Source organism: Poecile atricapillus, chromosome 25, assembly GCF_030490865.1.
Source record: "Poecile atricapillus isolate bPoeAtr1 chromosome 25, bPoeAtr1.hap1, whole genome shotgun sequence".
Classification (NCBI taxonomy): domain Eukaryota; kingdom Metazoa; phylum Chordata; class Aves; order Passeriformes; family Paridae; genus Poecile; species Poecile atricapillus.
In genome coordinates this window covers 5938178-5965371 of record NC_081273.1, presented here as the reverse complement: position 1 = coordinate 5965371, position 27194 = coordinate 5938178, and the positions used below count along the sequence as shown (strand labels likewise).

Sequence of the window (27194 nt, the reverse complement as noted above, 5' to 3'; positions counted from 1 at the left end):
TCCCGAACCTCTCCGAACCTCTCCCTCTCCGAACCTCTCCCTCCTCTCCTCTCCTCTCCTCTCCTCTCCTCTCCTCTCCTCTCCTCTCCTCTCCTCTCCTCTCCTCCTCCTCTCCTCTCCTCTCCTCTCCTCTCCTCTCCTCTCCTCTCCTCTCCTCTCCTCTCCTCTCCTCTCCTCTCCTCTCCTCTCCTCTCCTCTCCTCTCCTCTCCTCTCCTCTCCTCTCCTCTCCTCTCCTCTCCTCTCCTCTCCTCTCCTCTCCTCTCCTCTCCTCTCCTCTCCTCTCCTCTCCTCTCCTCTCCTCTCCTCTCCTCTCCTCTCCTCTCTCTCCTCTCCTCTCCTCTCCTCTCCTCTCCTCTCCTCTCCTTTCTCTTCTCTTCTTTCTCTTCTCTTCTCTTCTCTTCTCTTCTCTTCTCTTCTCTTCTCTTCTCTTCTCTTTTTTTCTCTTCTCTTCCTTCCTTCCACCACCCATTTGAGCAGAGGCTGATGCTGGAGAAGCTCTTGCTCCTCAGATCCAGCCAGAAGAATCCCTCAGACCCTTTTTAATGTTGAGGCAGAAGAATAAACCCCAAAAGATGCAAAATTCTCTCCCTTTTCTGGGCTCACGCTCAGGGGTTGGTGAGGAGCCACGGCTGCCTTGATCTGTCTGCTGGGATGATTTTCTCCAGGTTTTGTGTCACATGCTTGGCCTAAAACTCAAAATCAAAATGAAGCACTTAAAAAACACCCCCAGCCTTAGTGCAAACAGATCTTTTACCCCCAATTTTTGGAGATTTCTCCAACATAAATGAAAGCACCAAGAGAAAGAACTGCTGCGGTTCCTGGTTTCTCCCAAAGCATGCCCTCAGGAAATTGGTTTTACAGAGGTTTGGATCTGGCTGGAAACCTTTGCCTTTGGGGCAAATTTTCCTCAAAGTTCCTGATGTAACTGTCTCTTAAGTGCTTTTTAATCACTGAGTATTCATCTGTCACTCAGGCTTCAATGCAGTCATTCTTCCTTCTTTATGCTGCCTATGGTTATGTATATCAGAGCAGAAATAACTGAAGAATAGATATCTTATTCATTCTATTTTCAAATGCAGTAGGGCTCTATTTTTGTTAGAGGGAAATATACTTTTTTTTCATCACAATGTCAAACACAGCAGTCCGAATAATTGCTATTAAACTTAATTGGCAAAGTTCAGCTTCAACAGCAAGAGAAGTGAAGAGAAAAAAGGCTACTGGTGCCTGGAAGTGTTATCATTAGTTCTTTGTCTTTAGCACATCGTGTGGAGTGTTAAAGGCTTTTCACTCTGAATTAAACTCGTTTTGTTCACCAAAAAAAATAAAAGATAAGGGTGAGGAATGCCTATCCCGATTTTTTAAACTGAGGAATAGAGGAAGCTCCTGCTCGTCTGCTGCTGACCTTTGCTGGGTGTAATTAGAAAAATTGTCTGGGAAAAAAAGCTGTAAGTACAATTTGAGGTGTTTGAGAATTAAAATTAATCTATTTCCCTCCTCATTCTGCCTTGTAATGCTCCAGAGAGCTGTTTAAACTCCTTTACTTTCCCCTCTGAGTTGGAGGAGCCCTGTGCTCCCTGATGTCATGGGATGTGAGCCTGAGGAATTGCTCAGCACCCCAGGGATTGCTCAGCACCCCAGGGGAATTGCTCAGCACCCCAAAGAATTGCTCAGCACCCCAGGGGATTGCTCAGCACCCCAAGGAATTGCTCAGCACCCCAGGGGATTGCTCAGCACCCCAAGGAATTGCTCAGCACCCCAGGGAATTGCTCAGCACCCCAAGGAATTGCTCAGCACCCCAAGGAATTGCTCAGCATCCCAAGGAATTGCTCAGCACCCCAAGGAATTGTTCAGTACCCCAGGGGATTGCTCAGCACCCCAGGGAATCTCTCAGCACCCCAGGGGATTGCTCAGCACCCCAGGGAATTGCTCAGCACCCAAGGAATTGTTCAGTACCCCAAGGAATTGCTCAGCACCCCAGGGGATTGCTCAGCACCCCAAAGAATTGCTCAGCACCCCAGGGAATTGCTCAGCACCCCAAGGAATTGCTCAGCACCCCAGGGGATTGCTCAGCACCCCAAGGAATCACTCAGCACCCCAAGAATTGTTCAGTACCCCAGGGAATTGCTCAGCACCCCAGGGAATTGCTCAGCACCCCAAAGAATTGCTCAGCACCCCAGGGGATTGCTCAGCACCCAAGGAATTCTCTCAGCATCCAAGGAATCACTCAGCACCCCAAGGAATTGCTCAGCACCCCAAGGGAATCACTCAGCACCCCAGGGGATTCCTCAGCACCCCAAGGAATCTCTCAGCATCCCAAGGAATCTCTCAGCACCCCAAGGAATCTCTCAGCACCCCAAGGAATCACTCAGCACCCCGTTCTCTCTTTGCAGGTGGTTGGGGAGTGGCGCTTCAGTCGCATCCACTGCGATATCTTTGTCACCCTGGATGTCATGATGTGCACTGCCAGCATCCTCAACCTCTGTGCCATCAGCATCGACAGGTGAGGGCTCGGGGCCAAGCCCAGGGTGGCCTGCTCACATTTCCCTGGGACTCACAGGCTTGAAAACTGTGGGAGCTCTTTGAAGAGCAGCTTTAAGGACCTGGATGGGCTGTGAGCAGGGAATTCTGTCGGGAGGCACAGGAACACCGCTGGGAATGCAGATGGAATTGTCTCTGTGCTCCCACGAGCCTGCTCCTGCTGTTTGTGTTCTGGGATGGTGCAGAACCACCCGGCAGTGGGAAGGGCTGGAAGGAGAAGGCCATGCTGAGCCCAGCCCTCACCCCCTCCTGCTGTGCCTGCAGCCACCTCGGGCTTGTGAAAAACCAGGTTCACGGTTTTTTTATATAAGATTTTAAAAGTTTAATAGAAAGACAATCAGGAGACAGAAATAAAGCAAAATGAACAAATTCAGCCAAGAGCACGCCTTACTAACAAAGGATTGTCCCTTAAAAACACAAATCTATTACATATTCATAAATGCTTATGCATGATTCAAACATTCCTCTTAAGTTTTAGATGTTCCTTTGTTTAACTTCAACTCTCCCCTCCCCAACAGATCAATCTTGGCTCTGTTCAGTCTCACACTCCCCGATAACAGAGGTTCAATAAATCCCTCCCTTGGAGCTCTGGTCACTGCTGTCTTCATCTGGATAATTTAGGAATGCAGGGGGTGTTTCTGACTATCTTTTCAGTCTTTGGGTTATATGAACAAAAGCAGTCTTTATTTTAACACCATGCTACAGCTTAAAATATGTGTGTATATATGTATTACACCACTATTTCCAAGTTATATCAATAACACAAATAAAAGTAACTATATTAATGCAGCAAAGCTTTCTAACATTATACATCCAACATCCATTTTAATACTAAAAAAAATTATAATATATAAAAATATAAATATAATAATAAAATTAAAAATATAACAAATATAAAGAATAAAAATATAATATATATAAATATTATAAGTAAAATAAATAAATATTATAATAAAAATAAATATAAAAATAAAATATAATATATATTATATATATTATATGTATATATATATAAAAATATAAAAATATAATAATATGATATAGAAAAAATAATTAAATAGCCGACAATATAATACAATAAATAGATATTATTGTACAATATATAGATTATAGAGATATATCCATGCAGTGGCTATAAGAGGGCACATGGAATGTGCCGAGCTGGGAGCTGTGGTGCCCTGGGGGTGACAGAGGGCTCTGTGTCCCCACAGGTACACGGCTGTGGCCATGCCCATGCTCTACAACACCCGCTACAGCTCCAAGCGCAGGGTCACCGTCATGATCGCCGTGGTCTGGGTGCTCTCCTTTGCCATCTCCTGCCCGCTCCTCTTCGGCCTCAACAACACAGGTGAGGGCTCTGCCACGCTCAGCTGGCTCCTGGCTGCTCCCCAGCTAGCCAGGAATAAAGGTGGGATCAGCTCTGAGGTGTGTTTGAACTCTTGTCTCCCTCTTTGCACCGTGATTCTGGGTCTGTTTCATCTCCAGCTGCTCCAGAGCAGGGTTTCAGACTCACCAGAACTGAGCTGATGGAGAAGTTCCCACAGCACCAATCTGTCTTACCTTAACATTTGTCCACTACAAATTCAAAATCCTTCTTCTATTAAAACACACAAAAGGGAAAGCTGCGGGACAAAACCTTCCCTGAGGCAGGAGAGAAAAGGACTGGCAGCTCAGGTAGCAGTTTCCTGGGAACCCTGGGTGGGTACAGCAGGGGATCAGCAGTCCTCAGCCTCAAGGCAAGGAGTAGCCAGGAATTTTGGGGTGATGCTACAGCCCGAGGGGAGCGTGTGGGGACAGGGTGTGGAGGACAACAAACCTGAAAGGTTTTCTCTTCCAGATGAGAAGGAGTGCATCATTGGCAACCCTGCCTTCGTGGTGTACTCCTCCATCGTGTCCTTCTACGTGCCCTTCAATCGTCACGCTGCGGTGTACGTGCAGATCTACATCGTGCTGCGGCGGCGCAGGAAGCGTGTCAGCACCAAGCGCAGCAGCCACGGCTGGACTCGGACACGCAGGCACCCCTGAAGGTACCCAGCGCTCTCCATCCTCCCCTGCCCTGCTCCTCCTGCCCCAGAGCACCCACAGCTGGGTGCTGGGGTCACTTTGGGGTCCTGGGTTGCCAGCTCGCCGGCTGGTGCTGCTCAGGGCTCCCTGGGTGTCAGGGGCTGTTCCAGCAGCAGATGTGCAGCAGGAGCTGCTGTGTGAACCCAGAGCACTGCCCTGGGCTGGGCTGGGCTACCCAGAGGCTGTGGCACAGTCTGAGTCAGTCCTGCAGAACCACAGAACCAAGGAACGGTTTGGGGCAGAAGGGACATTAAAGCCCCCGAGCAGGGACAGCTTCCACCGTCCCCACGTGGCTCCGAGCCCCATCCAACCTGACCTTGGACGCTTCCAGGGATGTGGGCAGCCACAGCTGCTCTGGGTAACCGCTGCCAGGGCCTCCCCACCCTCACAGGGAAGAATTTCTCCCCAATATCTGATCAAAACCCACCCTCCTGCAGCTTAAAGCCATTGCCACCAATGCAACCCCCCTGCAGGGTGCTGCAAGGTGTCCCCAAAGCTCGGTGGCAATGCCTGGGGTGCACAGCTCCTCCCTGGGAAGGACAGCTCTGCAGGATCAGCCTCTCCTGTGTGTGAGGAGCCCAGCTGGGCAGGCTGGGTGTGAAACTCTGGTCTAAACCCGGCTCTGGCTCACACAGCACAGCACAGCCAGGGGGATGTGCAGTCCAGAGGCTCCAGCTCCAAACTGCGCTGCCTGCAAAGGGGGCAGCGAGACAGGGACACACAGACAGCAGCAGAGCTTCGTGGCCTCCTTCCTCTGCTGGACAGCACAGGGGGAGCCCCCACCACTGCTCCTCCACATCAGTTTTCCATCCAGTTTTTCCATCCTGCTCGGCACCTCAGCCGCGCTGACGAATTCCTGATTAATTCCTTTGTATTCCCACGTGCCTCCCTTACCAGCTTCCCTTCCCAACCCCTCTCTGCCTGTGTAACCTCTGAGCTGGTGCTTGCCCCTTAGGAAAATGCACTCATCCAGAAGACGTCAAGCTCTGCACAGTTATTGTGAAGTCCAATGGGAGCTTCCAAGTTAATAAGCGCAAAGTGGTGAGTGTTAAAGAGAAGTGGGAGCTTTCCAGAGCCTTCAGCCTTCCCCTTCTCCCTCAGGACACGAGGTTAATTTATGTAGGGTGGGAGAAAAATAAACCTAAGAGCAAAGGTTACCATTCAATCTCAAAATTTAAATAGTCTTCCCATTCCTTGGAGTGAAGCAGGGGGTTTAAGCTCACAGAGCTCAAAAAAAGCCAGATTAAGCTCACCTAAAGATCAGCTCTAAAAGCCACGGCATTTGAACATTTTTGTTCAACATCTTTGATTTCCTCCTCCTCTCTGTTATTTAAATCTCGGACTGCATTGGCTTTGTTGGGTTTTGGTTGTTGATCCATTTTTATTTATTCACCTTCTGAAAACCTGAATAAAGTCTGTGGAGAGTGGAGACAGCGTCTCCCCCATTTCTGAGCCTCTTTGTGCCAAAAAGGAGAATCCTCCAGTGCAGCTCTGTCAATCCCATCTGCCCAAAACACCCAAAAGCACCACATCCCTTTCTCCAGGCAGCACGCAGGGAGGGAGAAGAGGGATTGACTGTTCTCCAACATCATCCAGCTTCACTCTGTAAGGAATGTTCGTTGCTCCTCTCTGTGTATTTACCTGTCATTATGTTGTGGACATTTGATTCTTGTCCAGGAGGCAGAGAGTCACATAGAAGAGATGGAAATGGAGATGGTGTCCAGTACCAGTCCCCCTGAGAAAACGGCCCTCAAACCCACAGCACCAAGTAACCACCAGTTGATTGTGCCAGTTGCTTCTAATCGGGGCAACAACTCTACCCTGCAGGCACCCCTGAGCAGCCCCGGGAAGGTGGAGAAGAATGGCCATGCCAAAGAATCCCACCACACAGCCAGGGTCTTCGAGATCCACTCCCTGCCCAACGGCAAGACGAGGAACTTGCTCAAGGCCGTGATCAGGAGGAAACTGTCCCAGCAGAAGGAGAAGAAAGCCACCCAGATGCTGGCCATCGTGCTCGGTGAGAGCGTGCCCTGGCTGCCCCTGGGTCCCTGCAGAAGTCCCAGTCCCTGAGTTCAGTGCAGGCTGGTGTTCCAAGGCCCCTCAGGATCCGTTTCCCTTCACACGTGAGAGAACAGGCGGTGGGAGGGGTCCCTCCATCCCCAGCCACCCACAGCTGGCAGGGCTGCACCAAAGGTGCCCAAAGCTGCCCCTCTCGGGGGCACCTGAGCTCCCAGAACGGGGGAAGAGCTCCTGGGCTTTCTGGAACAAAAGGGAGCAGAGCTGAGCAGAGCTGGCACCTCTGCAGGGCAGAGCTTCTGCAGTGTCTGGGCCCAGGCAGAGCAGGACACTGAGCACACAAACACAAAGCTCATTCCTCTGGCAAATATATTCCCCTTCTACCAAAGAGAACCTCACTGCTCTCCCAGCCTGAGAATCCGCCCAGCTTTCAGCAATCAAAATCCTCCTCTCTGCCTTTTTCCCCCCTAGGTGTTTTCATCATCTGCTGGCTCCCCTTCTTCATCACTCACATCCTGAACATGCACTGCGACTGCAACATCCCGCCGGCCATGTACAGTGCCTTCACGTGGCTCGGCTATGTCAACAGCGCTGTCAACCCGATTATCTACACCACCTTCAACATCGAGTTTCGCAAGGCTTTCATGAAGATCCTCCACTGCTAAAAGTCACAAACAGCACCCGCATTTTTTTAGGAACGGAGGGGGAAGAGGAAGCGATGCCATCCATGCACAGCGGGGCAGCCGGGGAGGGGGCTGGAGCTCTTGGCTTGGGCACCACCCAGTGCCCAAGCGCCTGGTGGGGATGGAACGAGGTGGGAGGGTCTCTCACCCCGCTGGGTGACCTCTGGACCAGTCCCAAGGGCGCTTTTCAGAGCCGCCCTCACACCGTGTTGGAAGTGGAAGCGCGAGAATCGAGGCGCTCTCGCTGGGTTCTCGCCCGTGGCCACCCGGCCTGGAGCGCACTGGACACTGAGTGGCCACGGGGCCACCAGGAGGTAGCGCTGGGTCACGGGCACAACTCTCACCAAAGACAAGGCCACCCTTCCTGGGCAGCAGGAGCCAGACAGGGCCCGTGGAAGCTCTGTGCAATAGCTTTGCCTTCGCCTCGCGCTGACTCACCCGGGGGTTCACTGCTGGAGCCTTCACAGATGAAATAAAAACCAACCCAAAAACTTTCAGAGGTCCCCAGGCGGGTTGGGAAGGTTCTGCCACCCACAGACCCTGCAGCAGTGTGAGCCTACAAGCCGTGGGTGGAAGGGAGAAGGGGGCATCAGTCTCACGCCAAAGCATCGGTGTAAATAGGAATAAATAGGATGGATTTTGGAGCCCAAGCCAAAAAAAATAGAAAAAAAGAAAAAAAAAAGAGATGGAGAGAGAAACTCAAGGAGTGGAACCTTGTCTTGCATGGTGTACATCCAACAGGACCCCCTCATCTCCCATCAGCAATTTCTGCCCACCAGCATCTCATCTCCAGGCTCTGCCCAGGGTGAGGCCAGGGGAGGGGTGGCAGCGTGGTGAATGTACAGACACGAGGACACTGTGCCAGGGGAGGCACCCTGAGCACGCCAGCCAGGCCAGGGCTGGCTCTTCTCACCTAAACCAGGGGCCCCAAGGAGAGCCTCGGGTCTGATTTGCCTCTGACTCTCCCCAGAGAGTGCAGAATAACATTGTGCCTAACTTAAATCAACAGTCAAGGAGATAAAACTGTGCATTTTGGAAAAAGCCAGAATAAAATCCCAAGAAAGCCCCTACCTGGACCAGCTCCTGTGTCCAAGCTGGACTCTGGAAAGGTCTGGATGTTTCCAGCAGCCCTTACTCTCTGCTGTCTATTTTTCCTTGGATTCTAGGAATTGAAACCCCACAAGAGCATCGTTTCACCACGCTGAATCTGGCACTGCCAAACCCACGCTGTACTTGCTGCTTGTACTCACTTCACATGATGTTTTGCAATATCTCTGTAAATAAAACACAGCAAGGTGAATAAAACAACGTGGAAATAGGTCTGGCTAGAAATTCCTGCAGGCTGTGGAGCAGCAGAGGGTTGCAATAGCCATAAGCAGGGGCAGACTCCCAGGGTTTCTAAAGGAGTAAAAACGCAATTGGGAGAGCAATAGAATCCCTTTTTTCTCTATGCAGCTTGTGGAATATTCACTCGGTTTCTGCTTCTGATGAGGTGAAGATCTGCCAAGGTTTCCTTGAACTCCCTGATTTCCTGTAGCAGAGCACTTTCCCGTGTTGGTAGGATTCCAGCTCTGATTCAGGAAGAGATTACGCCAAGCAGCTCTAACACATAATCTCAGCTGCTTGCTAAAATTGAAGCAGCAGTTCCCACCTTAATCCACAGGTTTCTGTTCTAAAGCTGGCACTCCTGGAATGGGCTGGAATCCAGGGGTTTTGATATTCAGCCCACAGCCTTGTGTAACATTTGAATCTGGCTCTTCATAGCTAAAAACTGCAGAATTGGGAACGCCAGCTCCAGAGATCTCAGGCACACATGAGCTCTTTTTTCTTCCCCACAGTTTTAACCAAACAAATTCACTCAGTGGTGGGAATCAGCTCAGACTCCTACCCCAATATTCACAGAATGATGCAAAGGCAGGAGGGTTTTGGGCAGAAAAATAACAACAAAAGACTGGTCCATTTTTGAATGTATTTACAAGCAGAAAGGTCCGTTTGACTTGGGGAATTTACAGGTGGGGAGCTAAACAAAAATAGCAAATATTACATATATAGACAAAAAGCTTTAAAGCATTTGGAAGTTGCCATAGGTGACTCTTGCCCTGTACTGGTGTGAACCCTCAGGATAAGTGGAATAATAATATCCCTCAGGATAATGTGGATAATATCTTAACTTTGTGCCATAATTTTACTTTGTGCCCAGTGTTAACCCAAGGAAAATCCTCATCTCCAATGCTGTGTACCTCGCTCCCAAATTTTTTTCTGAATCTAGAAACAGAACCTCATAGCTCAACCTGAACCACTACCTGAAAAACTCTTCCAAAATGGCATGGAGGAAACAAAGCTGCTGGAAAAGGCCTCTGTCCTTCATGTGGACCAAAAATCCCCAGGTGTGATTCCCAGAGCTCCAATATCTGTGAGGAATTACCTGCAGCCCATCGTTCATCCCCAGGACATTTGAAGCTGCTCCTTCCCATCACTCCAGGCTAAATTGTGGGAATGAGAATATCCCCAGTGCCATGGGAAGGTGGCAGTGCCAGGTCTGGCCATCTCTGCCCAGGTTTTCCTTCCCCATCAAACTCCTGCACTTCCAGACAACAAATGAAGCACTTTGAATCCCGGAGCTGAGCCTTCCCCTTCCGGAGACAGCACCAAAACTCATCCTCACCTCTGGCTCTCCAAGGAATCGAGCAATGCCACGGGCAGGGCCGGTGTGTGCTGGCACAAGGAGAGGTGGTGGGGTGGATCCTGTTGGCAGGAACCCCTCAGGATCCCCTGGAGCCCCCCACGATCCGGCTGCATCCCACAGGAGCCGCCGCTCGCCGCAGCTCTGAGCCTGGCAAATCCAGACCTCACTGTTCCTTCCGCTCTGGAAAACAAAAACCTCTGCTTCCCCAAAGACTTCTGCTGGCAGGACGTGCTGGGAAGGGTTTTAAAACTGAGCTGGGTTTTAAAAACACCTTAACGAGAAGATTTCATTTCTTTGTTCCTCGAGAACTTCAGGGCCTTGCTCTAGCCCCTCTTTTGTGATTCATTATTTATAATCGAAGCTTTAGTTCTGCTTATTGAGTCTTCCTGTTCCTGCTTTCCCTCCCTGTGATTCCCAGCTTGCTGAAGCCCTGGGTGGGGCTCTCTGCACCCCCAAACAGGTTTGAATTAAAAGCCAGTGAATTCTGCCTGCTCTGTATTTGCTGCTTGCCTGCTTGCTCCCACTCCACAGAACTGTTTATCTTCCTGGCTGAAGAGTAAATTAACTCCAGTAGGTCTAACCAGCTTATCCAATCCTGCTGAAATAAAAAAATAATTTAAAAAAAAATTAAAAAAAAAAAAAAAGGGAAAACAGGAAAAAGAAAGCCACTACCTCTTGTGGTGAAAATCTCCAGTGCAAACACGACTCCCTGGGGAGTCAGGAATGTATAAAATGCCCATCACAGGTACATGTGACACCAACCAATGTCTTCATGCAGCACTGTAATTAAATAGAGACTTGCACAAGCCACCCTGATGTCGATCTGATTGTTTTGTTCTGTTTTACACCTGGCTCTGAGGGCTCAGGCTCCAGGGAGCCGCTCTTCTGCTGCAGAATTCACACACACAGAGGAACATCTGCCTTCACGTGAGATCTGGCTTTTTTCTGCCTTGCTTTTCAGACTGTTTTCCTTTTTCCTCCCTTACCCCAGTCCATCCTTGAGAATTCTGGTGTTTGTCTTGCCTGCAGCCACGAGAGTCAGACATGGGAAAGGGAAGATGCAGAAAGACAGAAAGGAAATGGTCTGAAATGTCTCTCCTCTCCCAGACAGGAGTGGGCTGGGCAGGATGGGAGGAGGACGGGGTGGAAGACAGAGGTGCCCAGCTGAGTTTATGCTGGAGGACTTAATTATTTCATTCTGGAATATTTCGATTTATGCTGCACTGTTTTCCCAAGCTACAGGCTCAGGTTTGGTGTTTCTGCAGGTGGACCCTCAGCCAGGCTTAATCAGCACTTTTTAAATAAAGATTATTTTCTTGATATAAAAGAAGAAGAAAAAATAATAAAAAGTAAATCCTTCCCACTGCTAGGTCTGTCTCCAAGAAATAACAAACGAAATTTTCAGTTTAATGGCATTTCAGATCCAAAAGCCTGCTCAGTTTTGAGCCAACACAGAATAATCCCTGCCCCGAAGCCCTCAGTTTATGCAGGAACCAGAATTTCCAGAGCAGCTGAGTTCAAATGAGGCTGAATTCTCCTTGTTGGATGATTCACCTCAGTGCCACCGTGACTGAGGGAAAATGGGGAGCTCCAATGCCCCCTCCCCTCCCAAACACACCAGAATAAATGATATTTTCAGACCAAACAGGACACACCAGGCTGTTTTCAGCCTGTCTGGCCTGAGCCTGCCCAGATCAAAGGCAGCTACTCTGAGGTTCACCCTTACAGCCAAATTTTATTTCTAAGCCTGTGGACAAAAGCCATTCCCAGCACCCAAAAGAGATAAAAGGAACGACCTGCCCATCTCCTGGGGCATCTGAGAGAGTCCTGCTGCTCCAGGTGAGGCCTGACACATCCATGGGTGTGCTTTGTTCTGCACACCCAGGGAAAAAAAAGGATAAAACCAGTTACTCTTGTTAAATTAACTCCCTGTCTTTAATCAAAGCTTCTTTTAATAATTTCAACTGCTCCCCCAAGTCTTTCTGACGATACCAGCCTGTCTGCTTCATAAAGAGCTTTTGACTCACAAATAACAACTTTCTTCACCAAAGAAAGAGTGATCACAGTGGACTAAACATAATTAAGGCGTCATGAATAATTAACAGGCCTAGAAATGCCTTTAAAGAGACTTAAGAAGCAAAGCAAAACCCTTTTAAAGGCGAGGAAAACATTCTGCCTCAGCAAGCTGCCATGCTGGGCCCGGGAGAAAGGAGTGGGCTGATGAGAGCACATTTATCCACATTTATCCTCTCCTCCCTGCTGCCATCCTCCCTGGCATGCAATCAAGGGCAGCCCTGATGAGCCTGCCAGGGGCAGCCCCCCAGTCCATGTGCCAGCCTCGGGGAGGGCAGGCAGCAGCACAGGTTTGTTCTTGCCCTCCCTGAAAAGCAGTTTTGTTTTTTTTTCCCTGGTTTTAAGCAGTCCCTGCCTGCCAGGGGAGCTGGTGACACAGAGCAGGGCACGAGGCGCTGCACAGCAGCAGAACGGGCACAAAAGCACAGGAAAGTGAGGGAAATGGGCTCTGCAGGGGGATGGGGATCAGCTCAGCACAGAGCAGGGTAAACCAGCCCCCAGAGCTGGCTGAGAGGGCACAGAGTCACCCCCAGGGCAGGGGGCTGTGCTCCTGCCGCTGGCAGAGGTGTCTCTGCAGGAACAGGCTGCTCTGGCATCCCCTCCATCACCACACAGCCCATTCCAGAGAATTCCCTGCTGGGAGGGCAGCCCTGAGCCTGCTCCACAGCCCAGCTCATCCTGGGGACAGGAGCTGCCTCACCTCTTCATCTGGAGCCTTGGGAAGGGGAATTTCTCAAGGATGTTAAGGGTGAGCAGCTCCTGAGCAATGCCTGCTGTGCTGCTGATCCAAATTACAGGGCCCAGGGACAGGGAGCCACTGCAGCCTCTGCCCCTGGGCTCAGGACAGCAGCACAGAGCAGCCAGATCCTTCTTCCTATGGCTGATATTGTGGAGTTTCGATGCTGCAGACAGGGGGAAAAATAAATCAGCAGAATTCAAGTGTCCTCATGGCTGTTTCTGCTTCCTCTCTGTATCCAGCTGCTCCCCAAACCTTTCTGAGCTGTGTGCAGGGCAGATTGAAAGGGCTGCAAACATCACCTGGGAGAAGACCAGGTCATAACCTCAGCCCTTGTCACTGCATCAAATGTTTTGTAACAATGTCATTAATATTTATTTAACAGTACAGCCACAAAGCTGATATTTTTATTCGTGCCGCGTGAAAAAAGCAAGAAAAGCCCAAACTGACATCAGCCAGAAATGTGATCTCGTCTGCAAGTGCTAACAGCAACACAGAGAATCTCTGAGCAGCTCCTGAGTGTGAGTTCAGAGAGCTCTGTCAAATCACCAGCTGGAAAATGTACAAAGCTTCAGAGGGAAACCCAGGAGCTGCAAATCTGATTGAACAAGACAGGTTATGAGCTGGGAGCTCGTCTGTGTGAAGAAATGGGCAGTCAGTGCCAGTCTAAACAAATATGTACATCTGAACACCTCCCTCCCCCTGGGACAGCTCCCGTCAAAAACAAAAGTGACTTTGATCTGGCATAATTCTTGGAGTTTGCTGGGGAAAAAAAATAAAACCCAGCAAGACGGCAAAGCAGTGCTGTGCGTCCTGCAGAGGACACGGGAGCAGGGCCAGCTCTGGGCTGACAGGAACGAGGTGTGAGGAGCTCTGGGGAGCGGGGAGAGCCCAGCCCGGATCAAATCCACGGCAGGAGAGGATCCATGGCACGGAGTGGTGATGATTGCAGGACATGGAAGAGCTGAACTCCTGCCTCTGCCTCCCGTGGGCTGTGGGCTGTGCTCCCTGCCAGGGAATGATGCACAGTGTGAGGTTCTGACCCAGAACAGAGCTGGGGATGGGCCCTGAACACGGCCCCACTGAGACACGGGGGAAATGTCGCTGCCTTTGTGTCCCCAAACACCCACCTGGCACTGCTCTGCTCCAGGTGCCAGGCCAGGAGCAGGGGCTCAGCTTCTGGAGCCTTTTGTGCCAAAGCCACACCGAATGAACCTCGGGGATGCAGATTTATGACTGAATTATTGTGGCTGGCAATTTTCTGCGCTGCAGTAATTGAGTTTGTGCATGTTCCCAGCTGGTGGCAGATGCTCCGGGTCACATTCCTTCTTCATGCTTACATTGAAATGCCTACCTGGAGCTACTGGGAGGGCAGACATGCAGGCAGGGATTTGCTGGGGCTCAGGTAGTGCCTGGTAACCTGTTTAGCTCTGCCTTTGTGTCTGAGCCCCCCCAGCAAAGGGAATATTCAGCTCCCTGGCAGTTCCAGGGTGTCTGGGAAGGAACATGTCTGATTGCCTTTGTGATAAACAAGCCCTAAATCACTTCAAAGCTGAGGCCAGAATCACTGGGGAAGATTGCAGACAGTGAAATAGTAGGGACTGGGACGTGATTCAGAGATACCAGGGAAAATCACAGCAAATTCTACCTCCTTCTTAATTAAAAAAAACAAAACCAAACAAACAGAAGGAAGTGTTCCATGAGTAGAGTGACTGAGACGCTCTTCTTCACCCAGACAGGCTGGCAGAGCTGGGAACAGGCATTGAGACCCCAAAACCTTGGGGAAAAGCTGTCCCCTGTGGGTGACATCCCAGGGGCTTCATCCCAGCACGTCCTTGTGCTGCAGGGGAAGGCAGCAGGGTGTCTAGGGAGGAGAAATTCACTGCACGAGCTCACCAACAGCTTTAACTCCTTGGCAAAAAGCTGCTTTTGCAGCAAGACTCATCCTCCAGCTGTCTAAGCCTCCAAAATTCCCAAATCCCTGCTTATGTTTTAGGCACGGTTTGAAATTTCCCCCCTCGGCCTACAGAGAGAGGCCAGGCCCTGGGCCAGGTTTCCCAGGTGAATTCCAGGGCTGCCCTTCCCTGCTGTCCTGACTGGGATGTAAAAATGTTGGAAAAGATGATCTTGGAGGCCTTTCCCAGCATCAGAGATTCTGTGGGGCCAAGGAGATGCCACGAGCTGCTCCCAGACTCCCAAACAACCTCAAAAGCAGCGCTTTTCCAAGCTCACCAGATTTCAGATGAATTCTGTCTTTTCTCTGGTTTTGTTGTTGATTTTTCCCTGCCACTTTTTAATGTCTGAGTGGGCTCATGTCCTGTGGCATTTTCCAGCATTCCCTGGAGCAGAACACGACTGTGCTCAGCTGAAAGGAGCAGCACATTGGGCAGCTCAGCTCTCCTGGGAGGAATCCTGCTGGGGCTTACAAAACAAAGACTTAAACAAAATAAAGGCAGGGCAGCCTCAGCAAAACCTTTTGGCGGATTGCAGTCTTTTCCAAGGCGAGAAAATTAATTCCCTGAATGCCTTGTAAGGATTTTTTTTTTTTTTTCCCTGCTTGGAGCAGATATTAAGGGTTTGCCCAAACAATAGCAATAAAATGGTGCTGGTGATAAGAAGGCTGCTGTGCCTTGCTGAGGAGCAGGCTGGTGCTGAAGAGCAGTGAAAGTGCCATGGAACGAGGCCAGAAATGCCCCAAACCACAATTCTGTCAAAGCTGAATTTTCTCAGTGTCTGTAATATTTCCCTTTTATTTCTAAAGTAATGGCCTTGTAGCACAGCAGCAAACAAAGGCTCATTTTAGCCCTTATTGCAGCTAATTACTGCACCTCCTGATTGCTGACCCCGGCCTAATGCTCCTCTCTGTAATTGCTCCAGATGGACTTGAGTCTGTAATGGGATATTTTCTAACCAGAGAGTCTGGTGGGGATTATTTATTTCTTTTTATCCAGGAGAAATTCCCTCCAGGATGGGGAGTTCGCTCCTGCTCTCTGGCTTTTCTCCTGGATGATTTGGAAGTGATCTCTGTACCTGATATTTTTTTTAAGGGAAATTCAGTGCAGGGATGTTCCAGGGAGGGTTTTCTGTTCCTCCCAGCACACTGCTGTGCGTGGCACCAATCCTTGCCACAAAAAGAGCTTTTTAGACTCACAGATTCCATGGTTCCACCACCTCCCAAGCCCAGGCTGGGCAGCAGATTTATGGCTCTGAACCTCTGAGGTGCCCTGTTGTTCTTGCAGGAGGGATATAAATCTTTCCCTGGGCTTTGTTTGGGTACAAAAGATTTTTCCCAAGGCCACAGAGGGTGTGAGGAGCACTGAATTTCCAAAATAAGTCTGAGCTGTGACATCTCCTCCCCAAACCGTCCCCACAGAGCTGAACTCCACCTCTCACTGCCAAGAACCTCAGGCTTCAAAAACAATCACTTTTGGGCTTGGGTTTGTGGGGCTTTTTTTCCCAAATAAGAGAACGAGGCCAGCAGCAAATTGCACAAGAGGAGGGTTCCCTGCTGTGCTCTGAGCCAGAGGAGAGGAAAGCAGCAGCTGATCAAAAGATGTTGAACTTGCTGGGGATGAGATGCCTGCTAGGAGGAAACAGCAAGTGCTCCTTGATTCCCAGTCAGGCCCCTTTTCCCATTATTCTAATGGAAGTGGAGCTCACACCTGCACTGATGGAACTGGGTGGGGAGCTGCTTTTGGAGGTGAGAACGTGGATTTATTGCAAGGGAAGGGGACAGAACCCATCCCTGGGGCTGGGGAGAGCTGGGAAGGGAGCAGGGTGAATTCTGCCAGGCCGTGGAAAGGCTGAGCAGGAGCCAGGCACGTCTCACACTGACGTCTGCCACAGCACAGAGCCTACAACCACCTCCTTGCAAGAAAAAGAAACACAGAGAATTCACTATTCCTTCTTACATTAAAATCACTCCCTCCTACATTCACATCACTGCTGTCAGAAACATCTTGATTTTCCACACCTAAGGGGCTATGGAAAAAAACAAGCATTTCTGCTAAAAATAAGGGTTTTTTTCCCCCCCCACAAGCTGTATTTATTCAGATCTCTTTTCCTCTAAAACGCAGCATTATTTTAATTTCAATTTAATCCCATATCTGCATAATTGCAGCGCTGCCAAACAAACAAATCACAGTGGCTGGGAAGCAGGAGCAATGCAAAATGTGGATTTAACCGACTTCACTTGCAAACATTTTCCTGTGAACATTCCCTCACAGGAGAGCCACGCTTCTCACGGGAATGTCCACGTTTTGATCACAACAAGCATCTCCCCTTCAAACTAATTTTACCTCAGAAAATTTGTATTACAGTCAGATCCAGCACTGAGAGAGCACTTAGGAAATCAATGCCAGCTTCCACCCCTGGTGAAAGCATCCCCTGCTTCTGTTGATTTCTTTACTCTGGGTTTCTCTGTGTGCTGTTTGTGGAGAACAGGGGGCTCACCCCGTTTCCTCACGGATATCCTGGATGGAAACGCTGGGGAGGGGATGCAGGCAGCCCAAATGGCATCCCAGGATTTACAGAGCTCGGGGTGGCTCCAGCTGCCATCAGGGTGGAACAAGATCACCTTTAAGGGACCTCCAATTTCCCCCCTCCGGTTTTCCCTCTTAACTGAGGGACCAACCCAAACCATCCTGGGGTTCTCTGGGGGTTTTGAAGGGCAATTGGATTGGAAATATCCCCGTGGCTCAGGATGTCTGGAGCTGCTACAGGACAGGGATGTCCAGGCTCATTCCACAGAACTCCCTGCTAAAATCAGCAGCACCACCCTGCTCACCCAGGCAGCTCTGGCTACCTGAAAACCACAATTTTTGAGGCATAAAGGTCAACAGTTTTGATCTTTTTGAATCTAAACGAGCTGTTCAGGAGGTTTCTGCCCTGCTGCTGCTGCCTTGCCCTGCCAGGAGCTGCCTTGGCTGTGAACTTTGGCAGCTCTTGGGTGAGAACATGAGATAATCAGCAGCAGATCTATCAGCAGGGACAAAAGACTGAAATGGAGTTGAAAAAGGGGAAAAGAAAAGGGGGGGATGGAGATCTACGAATAATTTTAGAAATAAGCTGCAAGTTGCACAGTCACAAAGCGGAGGCTGGAATGCACTTTTCCAGAGTTTGTAAAGACTCATTTAATTTCTATAGAAACTGAGCAGCAAACAGGTAATTTTCTCTGCAAATTGCTTCTATCACCTCTGGAATGCTCTGCAAGAGCAATGTATTTCCCTCGTGTCTTCTTAATCCCCTGTTATTTTCATTATAAATTTAATTAAGCTCTTTTAGAGAACATTCCATGACATATGAGCTGAGTTTTGTTTTTCTGCTGGAGCAGGGACAGAAAGGAGCTGCTGAATTATGTGGCAATTGGATTTCTTTTTGCTGGATAAATATTTCAATTGACACCAAGCAGGGGAGACATTTCCTGAATCAATACAGCTGAAGCTGAGGGAAGGAGCTGCACAGGAAGGGCTGAGCATCCCAAGAATTCCTTCCAGCCAGGCCTTTCTCCTTGGACAAAATTAGAGAATATCAAGGGCAGGTAAATCAGGGAAATGTCAAGCAGTTTTGGGATTATTTTTTTTTTCTTTTGTGGATGCAATAAAAAAAGTCCATTTTTTACACTCCCTGCAACCCAAAATGTCACCAGCATTTCACTTCATAACCTGCCCAGCTCCTCACTTCACCAATGGCAAATGTTAAAAATGAATCATTTCATTACAATTTATTTTAAATGATATCTAAAGGCTTTGGTGCCAAAGCATCGTGAAAAACTGGGTTTGAATACAACACACATCAATACTTTAAACTGATATAAAGTGAAAACAAAATTAGTAGAGGCTGGGCTTTTTAACCCCTCTTTTTAACCTGTTTAATCTCACATTGTCAGGCCATAACAGCTTCCCTGCAGAGCTGGGGTTGTTTGTTTCTATTCCAGCCTCTACCCAGCTCCAGGCCACCACAAGTCATCCTCCCAGCAGGCACTTTTGGGGACAGGAGTCACAGCAGGGCTGTCAGAGCTGCACACAGCGCTGCTCACTGCCACGAGGGAAGCAAATCCACCAAGAAGATGTTTTTCACTGGAGTGATCGAGCTCTGGAACATCTTCCCGAAGGAAACCAGGAATTATTTTCCCCCCAGAGACACGACTCGAACCTTGACCTGCAAGCAGCCAGATCTCGTGTGTGATTGTTCTGGAATTTCTGCTCCCTGTGCTGCATCCATTTCAATACTCTCTCCCAGTGATTTTCCTGCCTCATTTGATTCTTGTTGCAGAAAGGAGATGTCAGGAAATCTGACACATTGCTGTGCCAGCAGCAGGTGAGAATCTCACGATTCAATTCCCACCTGTGCCAGGGCCATTTTACACCAATTTTCTCTGTAGGAAAACATGGAATCAAAGCAATAAAAGCTGTGGAAGGCGTGTGTGTGCTGTGCACAGCTTCAGCACTGCCTGCATGAACAGGGGGTGCATAAATCCCTGCTCAGGAAGGATTCAGTAGGAAAGCACTGCCTAAAGTATCACCAAGCCAAAACCTTCTACAAGCTGGGAAAAGAACTTGCCATCAAATAACCTCATTTTCTTTTACTCTCTCAGTGTTCATGCTTAAAACCTTCCATTTAAAAAGGGGAAATATTTTCCTGCAATCAGCAGGTGACAGGACAAGGTGCTTTAAGGCATCACACCTGACGTGGGAAAGCTCAAGCTGCAAATTCCAGAGCTGACGAATTTACAGATCTGTCCTTCCTGGGACGAGCCTGGCAATCTTGGCATCGTTCAGAGTCCTGTTCTCACCCTTGTTCCCCGAGGACTCCTTGCCCTGGAGCAGGGTGATGATGTTCTCCCGCTGGTGCCTCACCGCCAGCTGCAGGGCCGTGCAGCCGGTGATGTCCTCCACGTCCAGCAGAGCCCCGGCCTTCAGCAGGGTCTTGATGATGGCCATGTTGCCCTTGAGCACGGCCAGGTGCAGCGGGGTCCAGCCCACCTTGTTCCTGGCGTTGACGTCGGCCCGGCACTCCAGGAGGTTGATGACGCTGAGGAAGGAGCCCCTGAGCACGGAGAAGTGCAGGGGGGCCCAGTGGGACCTCTCGGCGGTGTTGGGGTCGGCCCCGCAGCGCAGCAGCTCGCTGACCGCCGGCTCGTCCCCGTAGCGCGTGGCCAGGTGCAGCGGCGTCCAGTCCATGCTGCCCTTGGCGTCCAGCCGGGCGCGGCTGCCCTGCAGCAGCCGGATGATCTCCACGTGCCCCTTGAAGGCGGCCAGGTGCAGGGGGGTCCAGCCTTTGTCCGTCCTCAGCTCCACGTTGGCCCCGTATTTGATGAGTTTCTCGCAGATCAGGTACTTGCCCCGGGCCACGGCCAGGTGCAGGGCGCTGTAGTGGTTCTGGTCCAGGCTGTTGACGGAGATGCCCTTCTTCAGCAGATACTGCACCACCCTGAACTTTCCCCTCTCCACAGCCACGTGCAGCGGGGTCCTGAGGTTCTTCTGCTTCCTCTCCAGGTCGGCTCCCTGGCTGGCCAGCAGCTTGACCAGGCCGACGTGCCCGAAGCACGCGGCCACGTGCAGGGCGGTCTTGCCGTCCACCTCCTGCGTGTTGGAGTCGGCCTGGCGGGACAGCAGCACCCGAGCCACGTTCTCAAAGTCGTTCTGGGCCGCCAGGTGCAGCGGCGTCCACCCGTCGCGCTCCTGGGCGTTGACGCGGGCCTGGTGGTCCAGCAGCAGCCGCACGGTGCGGTCGTCGCCGTGCTGGGCCGCGAAGTGCAGCGGGGTCCAGCCGTCCTCGTCGGCGGCGTTGACGTCGGCGCCGTGCTCGATGAGGACGCAGCAGATCTCGGGGAGCCGCCGCTGCACGGCCACCAGCAGCGGGGTGCAGCCGCCGCCCGCCGCGCTGTTGACGCCGGCCCGGCGGCCCAGCAGCAGCCGCACCTTGCCCACGTTGCCCTGCAGCACCATGAGGTGCAGCAGGGTCAGGCCGTTCTCCTGCAGCCTGCCCAGCTCCTCGGGCCCCAGCTCCCCGGGGCTCCCGGCCTCCCCGCACGGAGCTGGGCCAGGAGCCTCCTCCTTGGCCTTTCCTACAGGCAGGGACACAGAACGGGAGAAAAAGAGCGAAAGCGAGTGAGAAACTGCCAAGGAGGGAGGGAGAGCTTGAGACTCTTGATAGAATGACATGAAATAAAGTCATTTGAGAGATAAGGAATGTAAAATAAGGCCAGACGTGCACTGGGACATTCGGTGTCTATTTCCTGAATAGTTCATTTTCCTTAACTTAAAATGTCACCCACGTGGAAAATCTTATGAGCCACATCCTTCTACAACAAATAGACAGCTTTTATAGCTTCCCCTTCTTTAATTTTCAGCTCTAAAGCCAGTCCCCTACTTACCCCCACTCCTGGTGTCTGGGGGGAAGGTGAGCTCCTCTTTGTCACTCTTGTTTTCAGACAGGAGGGAAGAAAAAGGATAAGACAAAGTGTTTATTTGCATTCTGTAATGTTTGCACAAAGTGCTTTGCTGCTGCTCTGCAGTTTTGTGTCATCATCTGAGAGTTTTTTTTATCCAGTCCTGTTTTGGCACCCAAAACTCAGCTCAGCCAATCGTGACACAGCAGGAATGGGGGAGCCTGAAGGTGATCTCTGGATATCCATGAGCTTTTCCCTCTCGTGCTCTTTTACTCCTAAACACACACATATTCTGCTTCCTGACTGCATGGCAGCATCCCAGAATTATTTCCTCTGTTGTTTAGGGACTCCCAAGCCCCCACCTCTTCAAGCCTCTGGTTTCTTGCACAGCTTGACAAAACCCTCTAAATACCAATAATTCCCAACTCCAATCTCTCCCTGTTTTCTAAGCATAATTACTCCAGTAGCTGGGATTGCGCTGTGATGATCCAGAATTATTTTCTTAGCCAGAGAAACGTGGGGATTTAAAACTAATTTTTTTTTTTTTTTCATTTCTGTAAGAGTTGTTCAAACTGGAACATCCTCGGTTTTGTGCCATGAACAGAACTCTGTAATCCTTTGTTTGCTTGAGTTTCTTTTAGTGTCTGAGGCCACCGTGATAAACCGAGGTCACCTGAGCAGGTCTAGAAAAGGGTTTTCCTCTCTGACCATTTACCATTTAGTGCATTTGTTAATTCATTTGCAAGTGTCTTATCCCCATAAATGAAGTACAGAGGCACAGCCTGTGCAGACACCCTGCGAAGGTGCTGAGGTGCACCTTTGGGAGGGGAAACAGCCTCAGGATCTGGTAAGAACAAGGAGCAGACTCACTGGAATTTCCTGAGTGGCCCAGGGGGGCTCTCCTCACCTGCTGGCTCCTGGAGATGGCCGGTTTGTGGGACATCTTCCTGACCAGGCGCTCGTTCTCCGGGTCCTGCACCAGGCTCTGGATCAGGGCCAGCAGCACGTCTGTCTCCACAGGGATATCTGCCAGGGCAGAGCAGCTCAGCTGGGCAGGCAGGACCCACGTGGGAGGGGAGGGCAGAGGGATGAAGGGGATGTGAGACAGCAAAAGGGCACCAAGCTGTTCAGCCTGGGAGATGTAACTGGGAAAACTGGACACAAATTTCTCCCCTGCTTGTCAACCCATGGGGCTGAGCCTTGGCTGATCCACATCCCAGTCCCACCTGCAAAGCTCGGCCTTTGCTTGGGGTCCTGGTCCCAGCACCTCTTCATCAGGTCGACCATCTGGTGGCACTCCCCGGGCCAGTCATCCCTGACCAGCTCCAGCCCCGGCCTCTTCCCCGCTGCCACCTTCACGATGATGGCCATCATGTTGGCCCCTGGAAAGAACCAGCACACTCTGGGTGTTTTCCCTGGGAAGAGGGCTGGAAGAAACACTCCACAGCTGCAGGGTTTGTGTTTACCTGCGTAAGGTTTCTTCTGCATGAGAACCTCCCAGATGACGATCCCGAAGCTGCGGGAGAGGAGAGACTGTGAGCACATGGAGGTTAAATGCAGTTATTGCTTCTGCCTTCTTGAGAAATGGGAAGGTCAGGAAGGAAGTTCCTCAGGAGGGAAAGATTTAATCTCCCTGAGCAGAAGGATTTCATCCCCCAGATGAAAGGATCCAAAATGTTCTGGCCTTATGATTCTGCCTAATACATCTCCCTTAAGAGTGGGGTCATCACCCTGTGCAGGGAATGAGTGACTTGGAGCCTTTCCTGCCAAAGTCAGGCTCTCAGTGCCTTTTTTCCACTTTATTCTCATTGGGGTTTAGAGCCCTTGGCTCCTGCAAGTTCCTGTGGCTGTGCCAATCCTCCTTCCCCTCTTCCCTCAGGTTACTCTGTGCTGTGAAGGCCAAGGAGCTGAGGAATTTCCAGACATGGACACGGAGCTCGTGTGGATGTGCTGCAAAGCTCCTTGCCCAAAAGGACAAAAGCCAAACCGAAATCTCTGCCTGTTCCTGACCAAAATGAAGCTGAACACTGAGGCAGATAAGCCACTATTGGAATTGTTTTAAAATCAATCTCAGCAGAGTCTGTGATGAAAGAGCAGCACTGGCTGTTCTGGGCTCTGATCTCGCTCGGGTTTATGGGAACAGGGTGTGGTGGCACCTGGGGCAGTGCAGCCCACAGCTCCCTCACTGGGATGATGATTACCCACAGAGAATCCCCCTCCCTCAGTCTCCACCACTGAGATTGGGGCACCCCAGTGTTCCCCAGGTTCCACGAGGCAGAAAATCAGAATTTGAACAATCTGAGGCAGCGTTCCAGCCCCCCTTGCTGTGTGTCAGGACACCCCTGGGTGCTCAGCCCTCACCTGTACACATCGTACTTGATCCCCGGGGGTTTGCTGTTCTGCAGGAACATTTCGGGGGGGATGTAGCTCAGGGTGCCCCTCAGAGCTGAGCTCTCGATGTACTGCATCCTGCTGGATTGCTCCATCCACTTGGACAGCCCAAAGTCAGAGATCTGCAAGCAGGAACAGGGAAACTGCTCCGAAATGCTCACACTCATCCCTCCTGCTGTCACCTGGGAATCCTCCCATCCTTCGGGATCAGGGACTGGAGGAGGTGTGAGCGGCTGGAACCTGATAAAACCCTGACAACCTGCAGCCACTGAGTGCAGCTGGAGCCGTAAATTCCCAGTGCTGGCCCAGATTCCCTGTAGGATCTTGGGAACACCGTGTAATTTGCTCTCCAGCTGCTTGTTAAACACCCCACAGGTCAATCTTCCATGGAGTGCTCCTGAAGAACCTGATTTACTGGGATTCTGGGCTCGCTTGGCAGAAATAACCTCGCTCTTACTGGAGAAATAACAAAGCCAGCACTAAGGCCATACCTTGACGTGCATGTTCCCATCCAGGAGGACATTCCCTGGCTTCAGATCCAAGTGCAGCAGAGGAGGGCTCATGCTGTGCAGGAAATTCATGGCCAAGCCCATCTCATGGATCACGCGGAATTTCAGCTGCCAGGACATTCTGTGAGTGGGAAGGATTCTCTCCAAGGACCCCCTGGCCATATATTCCATCACTATCCCCAGAGGGCTGTTGCACACCCCGTAGATGGTGACAATGTGCTGGAATTTGATTTTCTCCATCTTGCTTGCCTCTTCCATTAGGCAGTTCATGCTGGTCCTGGAAAATTGAAAATAAAAAAATAAGGAAATGTTATCAGTCAGTTCACAGGTTCACTAACTCTGTAGTAACTTAGTGATACCCAGCCTTTCCCAGCACTGCCTGCCCAAACAGATCCATCCCAAATCCCCCCTTGAGCTGGTGATAATGCTGCCACACCGTGATCTTCTGCAGACTAAAATCTGACATAGAAGGTGGTGTGACTTTTCAAAATGAGCTGAGGTTTATTTGGGCAAAATAAAAAGGGAAAGAGATGAAAAACTTGCACTTATTTCAATCCTTAGCAGCGAGGACAGAGAGCCTGTGCTTGTCACACTGGTGAAATGGCTTTAAATTGCCACAGGGCAGGGTTAGATGGGATACTGGGGAGGAATCCTTCCCTGTGAGGGTGGGGAGGGGCTGGGATGGAATTCCCAAAGGCTGCCCCATCCCTGGAAGTGTCCCAGGCCAGGCTGGAGCAGCTTGGGATAGTGGAAGGTGCCCCTGGCCACGGCAGGGATGGAATTAAATGAGCTTTAAGGCTCCTCCCCACCCAAACCACTCTGTGATTCTGTGAAATTCCCAGGGTTTCTGTGGCAGCAGGATGCCAGGAGCAGGCACAGCTCCGTGCTCTCCTGCAGCTGCTGTCCCTGGGCACGGTGACCCTGCTCAGGGGGGACCCAGGCACGTCTGCTCCTCTCTGCCAGCTCTGGCAGACCTGCTTCTCCAAATTCTCCAAAGTTTCACCTCTCCCGACCTGCTGAACCAGTCTGGGGTGCTCTGGGAGCAGCCAAGCAGCAAAGTGCCAGGAGTGCCTTTAAAATGCACACCCTGGGAGTGGAGCTGAGCTGCCAGCAATTCAGCCAGGCCATTAATTGATCTAAAATGGTTCAGCCAAGCAAAATCTTCTGCCAGACTTCCTCTAGCAGGCTCCTCACAGAGAGACCTACCCGTGGGCTGAGGAATCTCGGGTATTTTACTACAATTGATAAGACACAGAAGTAAAACGGATTATTTGACTCTTTTTTCCCCTCCACCAAATAAGAACAAAATGCAAATGTAATATCTGCAGAGCAAACTGAGGACAGTCAGTGCTCAGCCTGAGCTCAGTTGTTGTCTGTAACAAGAAATCACACAAGAGTGAGATTTTTATCCAGGCAGGATCCTCCCAAATTGAAAGGAATAAAATTTTAAATGAAATAACTTCACCAACTCGGTTGTTTTGCCATCAGCTCTGCCTGTGCTGGATGTGTTATCAGCAGTGGCTGTGATTACCTGGCCCTGCTCCATCTCCAGACACGAGCTGGGCACCAGAAGAGTCTCTGCAGGTGAAAGACAGAGCAAGAGGCAGAGAGGAGCTGCAGATGCACCACGGAGAGGAAAGAGATGTCTGGAGGCTACGGGAGCAGGGCAGCGAAACCAGCTGTAAATCCTCTGCCCCACATCTCTAAACCTGCTGATTTTGGTGGTTAATTCAGTTTGATTGATACACATCAGCCCCCATGTGCAGTGGAAGCTGCAGATCGGCCACCAGGCTGCTGTTTAAGGTGCTGACCTCAGCCCTGTCCTATTCCCCCGTTCCTTCTGTCCCTTTGCACATCCACACACGAGGCAGGGAGATGTAGAGCTCCTATTCCCCACTCCCTCTGGGTGCCCAGCCCTGCATTTCCCGAGGAGCAGGAGCTCTTTCCCACAGTTTTACCCCCAGTTCCTCGCAGCAGGGACGGCCAGCGAGGTGCAGGGCAGAGCAGGGGTTACCTGTCGGTGCTGGAGTCCTGCAGCAGGTACGGGGAGCACTTCACGGCATAGACCGTCCTCCACCTCCTGTGCTTCACCTGGTACACGTGGCCAAAGCCCCCGCTGGCCACTCGCACCCAGTCATCCTCAAAATCCTCCTTGCTGAACACGGTCAGGCTGCCCAGCTGCCGGCCCCGTTCCGCACCCATGGCCCAGCTCCTGCTCCTGTCTGGCTGCTGGGGAGCACAGGCAGCTCCTCCTGCCCTGCCCAGGGAGGGGAGGCACCCCAGGACAGGTGAATTCACCTGGGGGCAGATCCTCACTGCTGCTGGGGAGCACAGGCAGCTCCTCCTGCCCTGCCCAGGGAGGGGAGGCACCCCAGGACAGGTGAATTCACCTGGGGGCAGATCCTCACTGCTGCTGGGGAGCACAGCCAGCTCCTCCTGCCCTGCCCAGGGAGGGGAGGCACCCCAGGACAGGTGAATTCACCTGGGGGCAGATCCTCACTGCTGCTGCCTTCAGCTCACACAGGAGCTGGCTCAGCTCCAGCTCGCAGTGCGGCTCTGCTCGCTCGTATCCAGCACTGGATGGGCAAATCCTCGAAGAATTCCAGGTGGGAAATGGTGTGAGGAACAATCCCTTCGTGGCTGCTCCGTGCTGAGGAGGGGATTCCTCACCTGAGACATCGGCATGGCCTGGGGGAAAGGGAGGTGGGGAAGTGGGTGATGCTTGAGGGGAACAGAGCAATCCACGAGGCAGAATTGTACATGAGAGATGTGCAAAACACACCACAAAGAACAGAGGGAAAAACCCCACAGAAGCAGCTGGATGGAGGGGTGGAAAACACTCCAGGAAGATAAAGAACAGGAAAAACTCCTGAACAACCAGAACTAGCACAGAAGTGCATGGAGCCTGAGAAAAAAACCTCAGCAGAAATACCAGAAAGTGGTAAAGCAGAGCAGTTCCTTCAGGGATAAAATAAAAGCTGCTGTCAAATCCCTGGAAATGGGTGTTTGGAGGAACAAAGGCTGGTCAGAACAGTTTAACCCTCACCACGTGAGCCCCAGAAGCAGCACCCACACCTTCAGCTGAAAAGGGGTTTAAAAACTCTT

At 50.9% G+C, this 27194-nt stretch overlaps 2 protein-coding genes across 2 annotated transcripts in view; one reads left to right on the top strand and one right to left on the bottom strand.

Moving 5' to 3' along the window:
* DRD2 (dopamine receptor D2) overlaps window positions 1–7717 on the top strand; it is a 9247-nt gene extending 1530 nt beyond the window's left edge. Inside the window, 6 exon segments of the mRNA XM_058857189.1 lie at window positions 2392–2501; window positions 3751–3887; window positions 4377–4538; window positions 4541–4566; window positions 6281–6620; window positions 7091–7717. Coding sequence (XP_058713172.1) covers window positions 2392–2501; window positions 3751–3887; window positions 4377–4538; window positions 4541–4566; window positions 6281–6620; window positions 7091–7284 — 969 coding nt within the window. The 3' untranslated portion in view covers window positions 7285–7717.
* Window positions 7718–19525: 11808 nt separating this feature from the next.
* On the bottom strand, window positions 19526–26291 carry ANKK1 (ankyrin repeat and kinase domain containing 1). Its single transcript, XM_058857121.1, has 8 exons — window positions 26104–26291; window positions 24072–24366; window positions 23551–23702; window positions 22656–22705; window positions 22416–22571; window positions 22097–22215; window positions 21175–21220; window positions 19526–20865 (listed from the first exon to the last, which is right to left on the bottom strand). Exons 1-8 carry the CDS (start codon window positions 26289–26291, stop codon window positions 19526–19528), a joined length of 2346 nt encoding a protein of 781 aa, XP_058713104.1.
* Window positions 26292–27194: the final 903 nt, after the last annotated feature.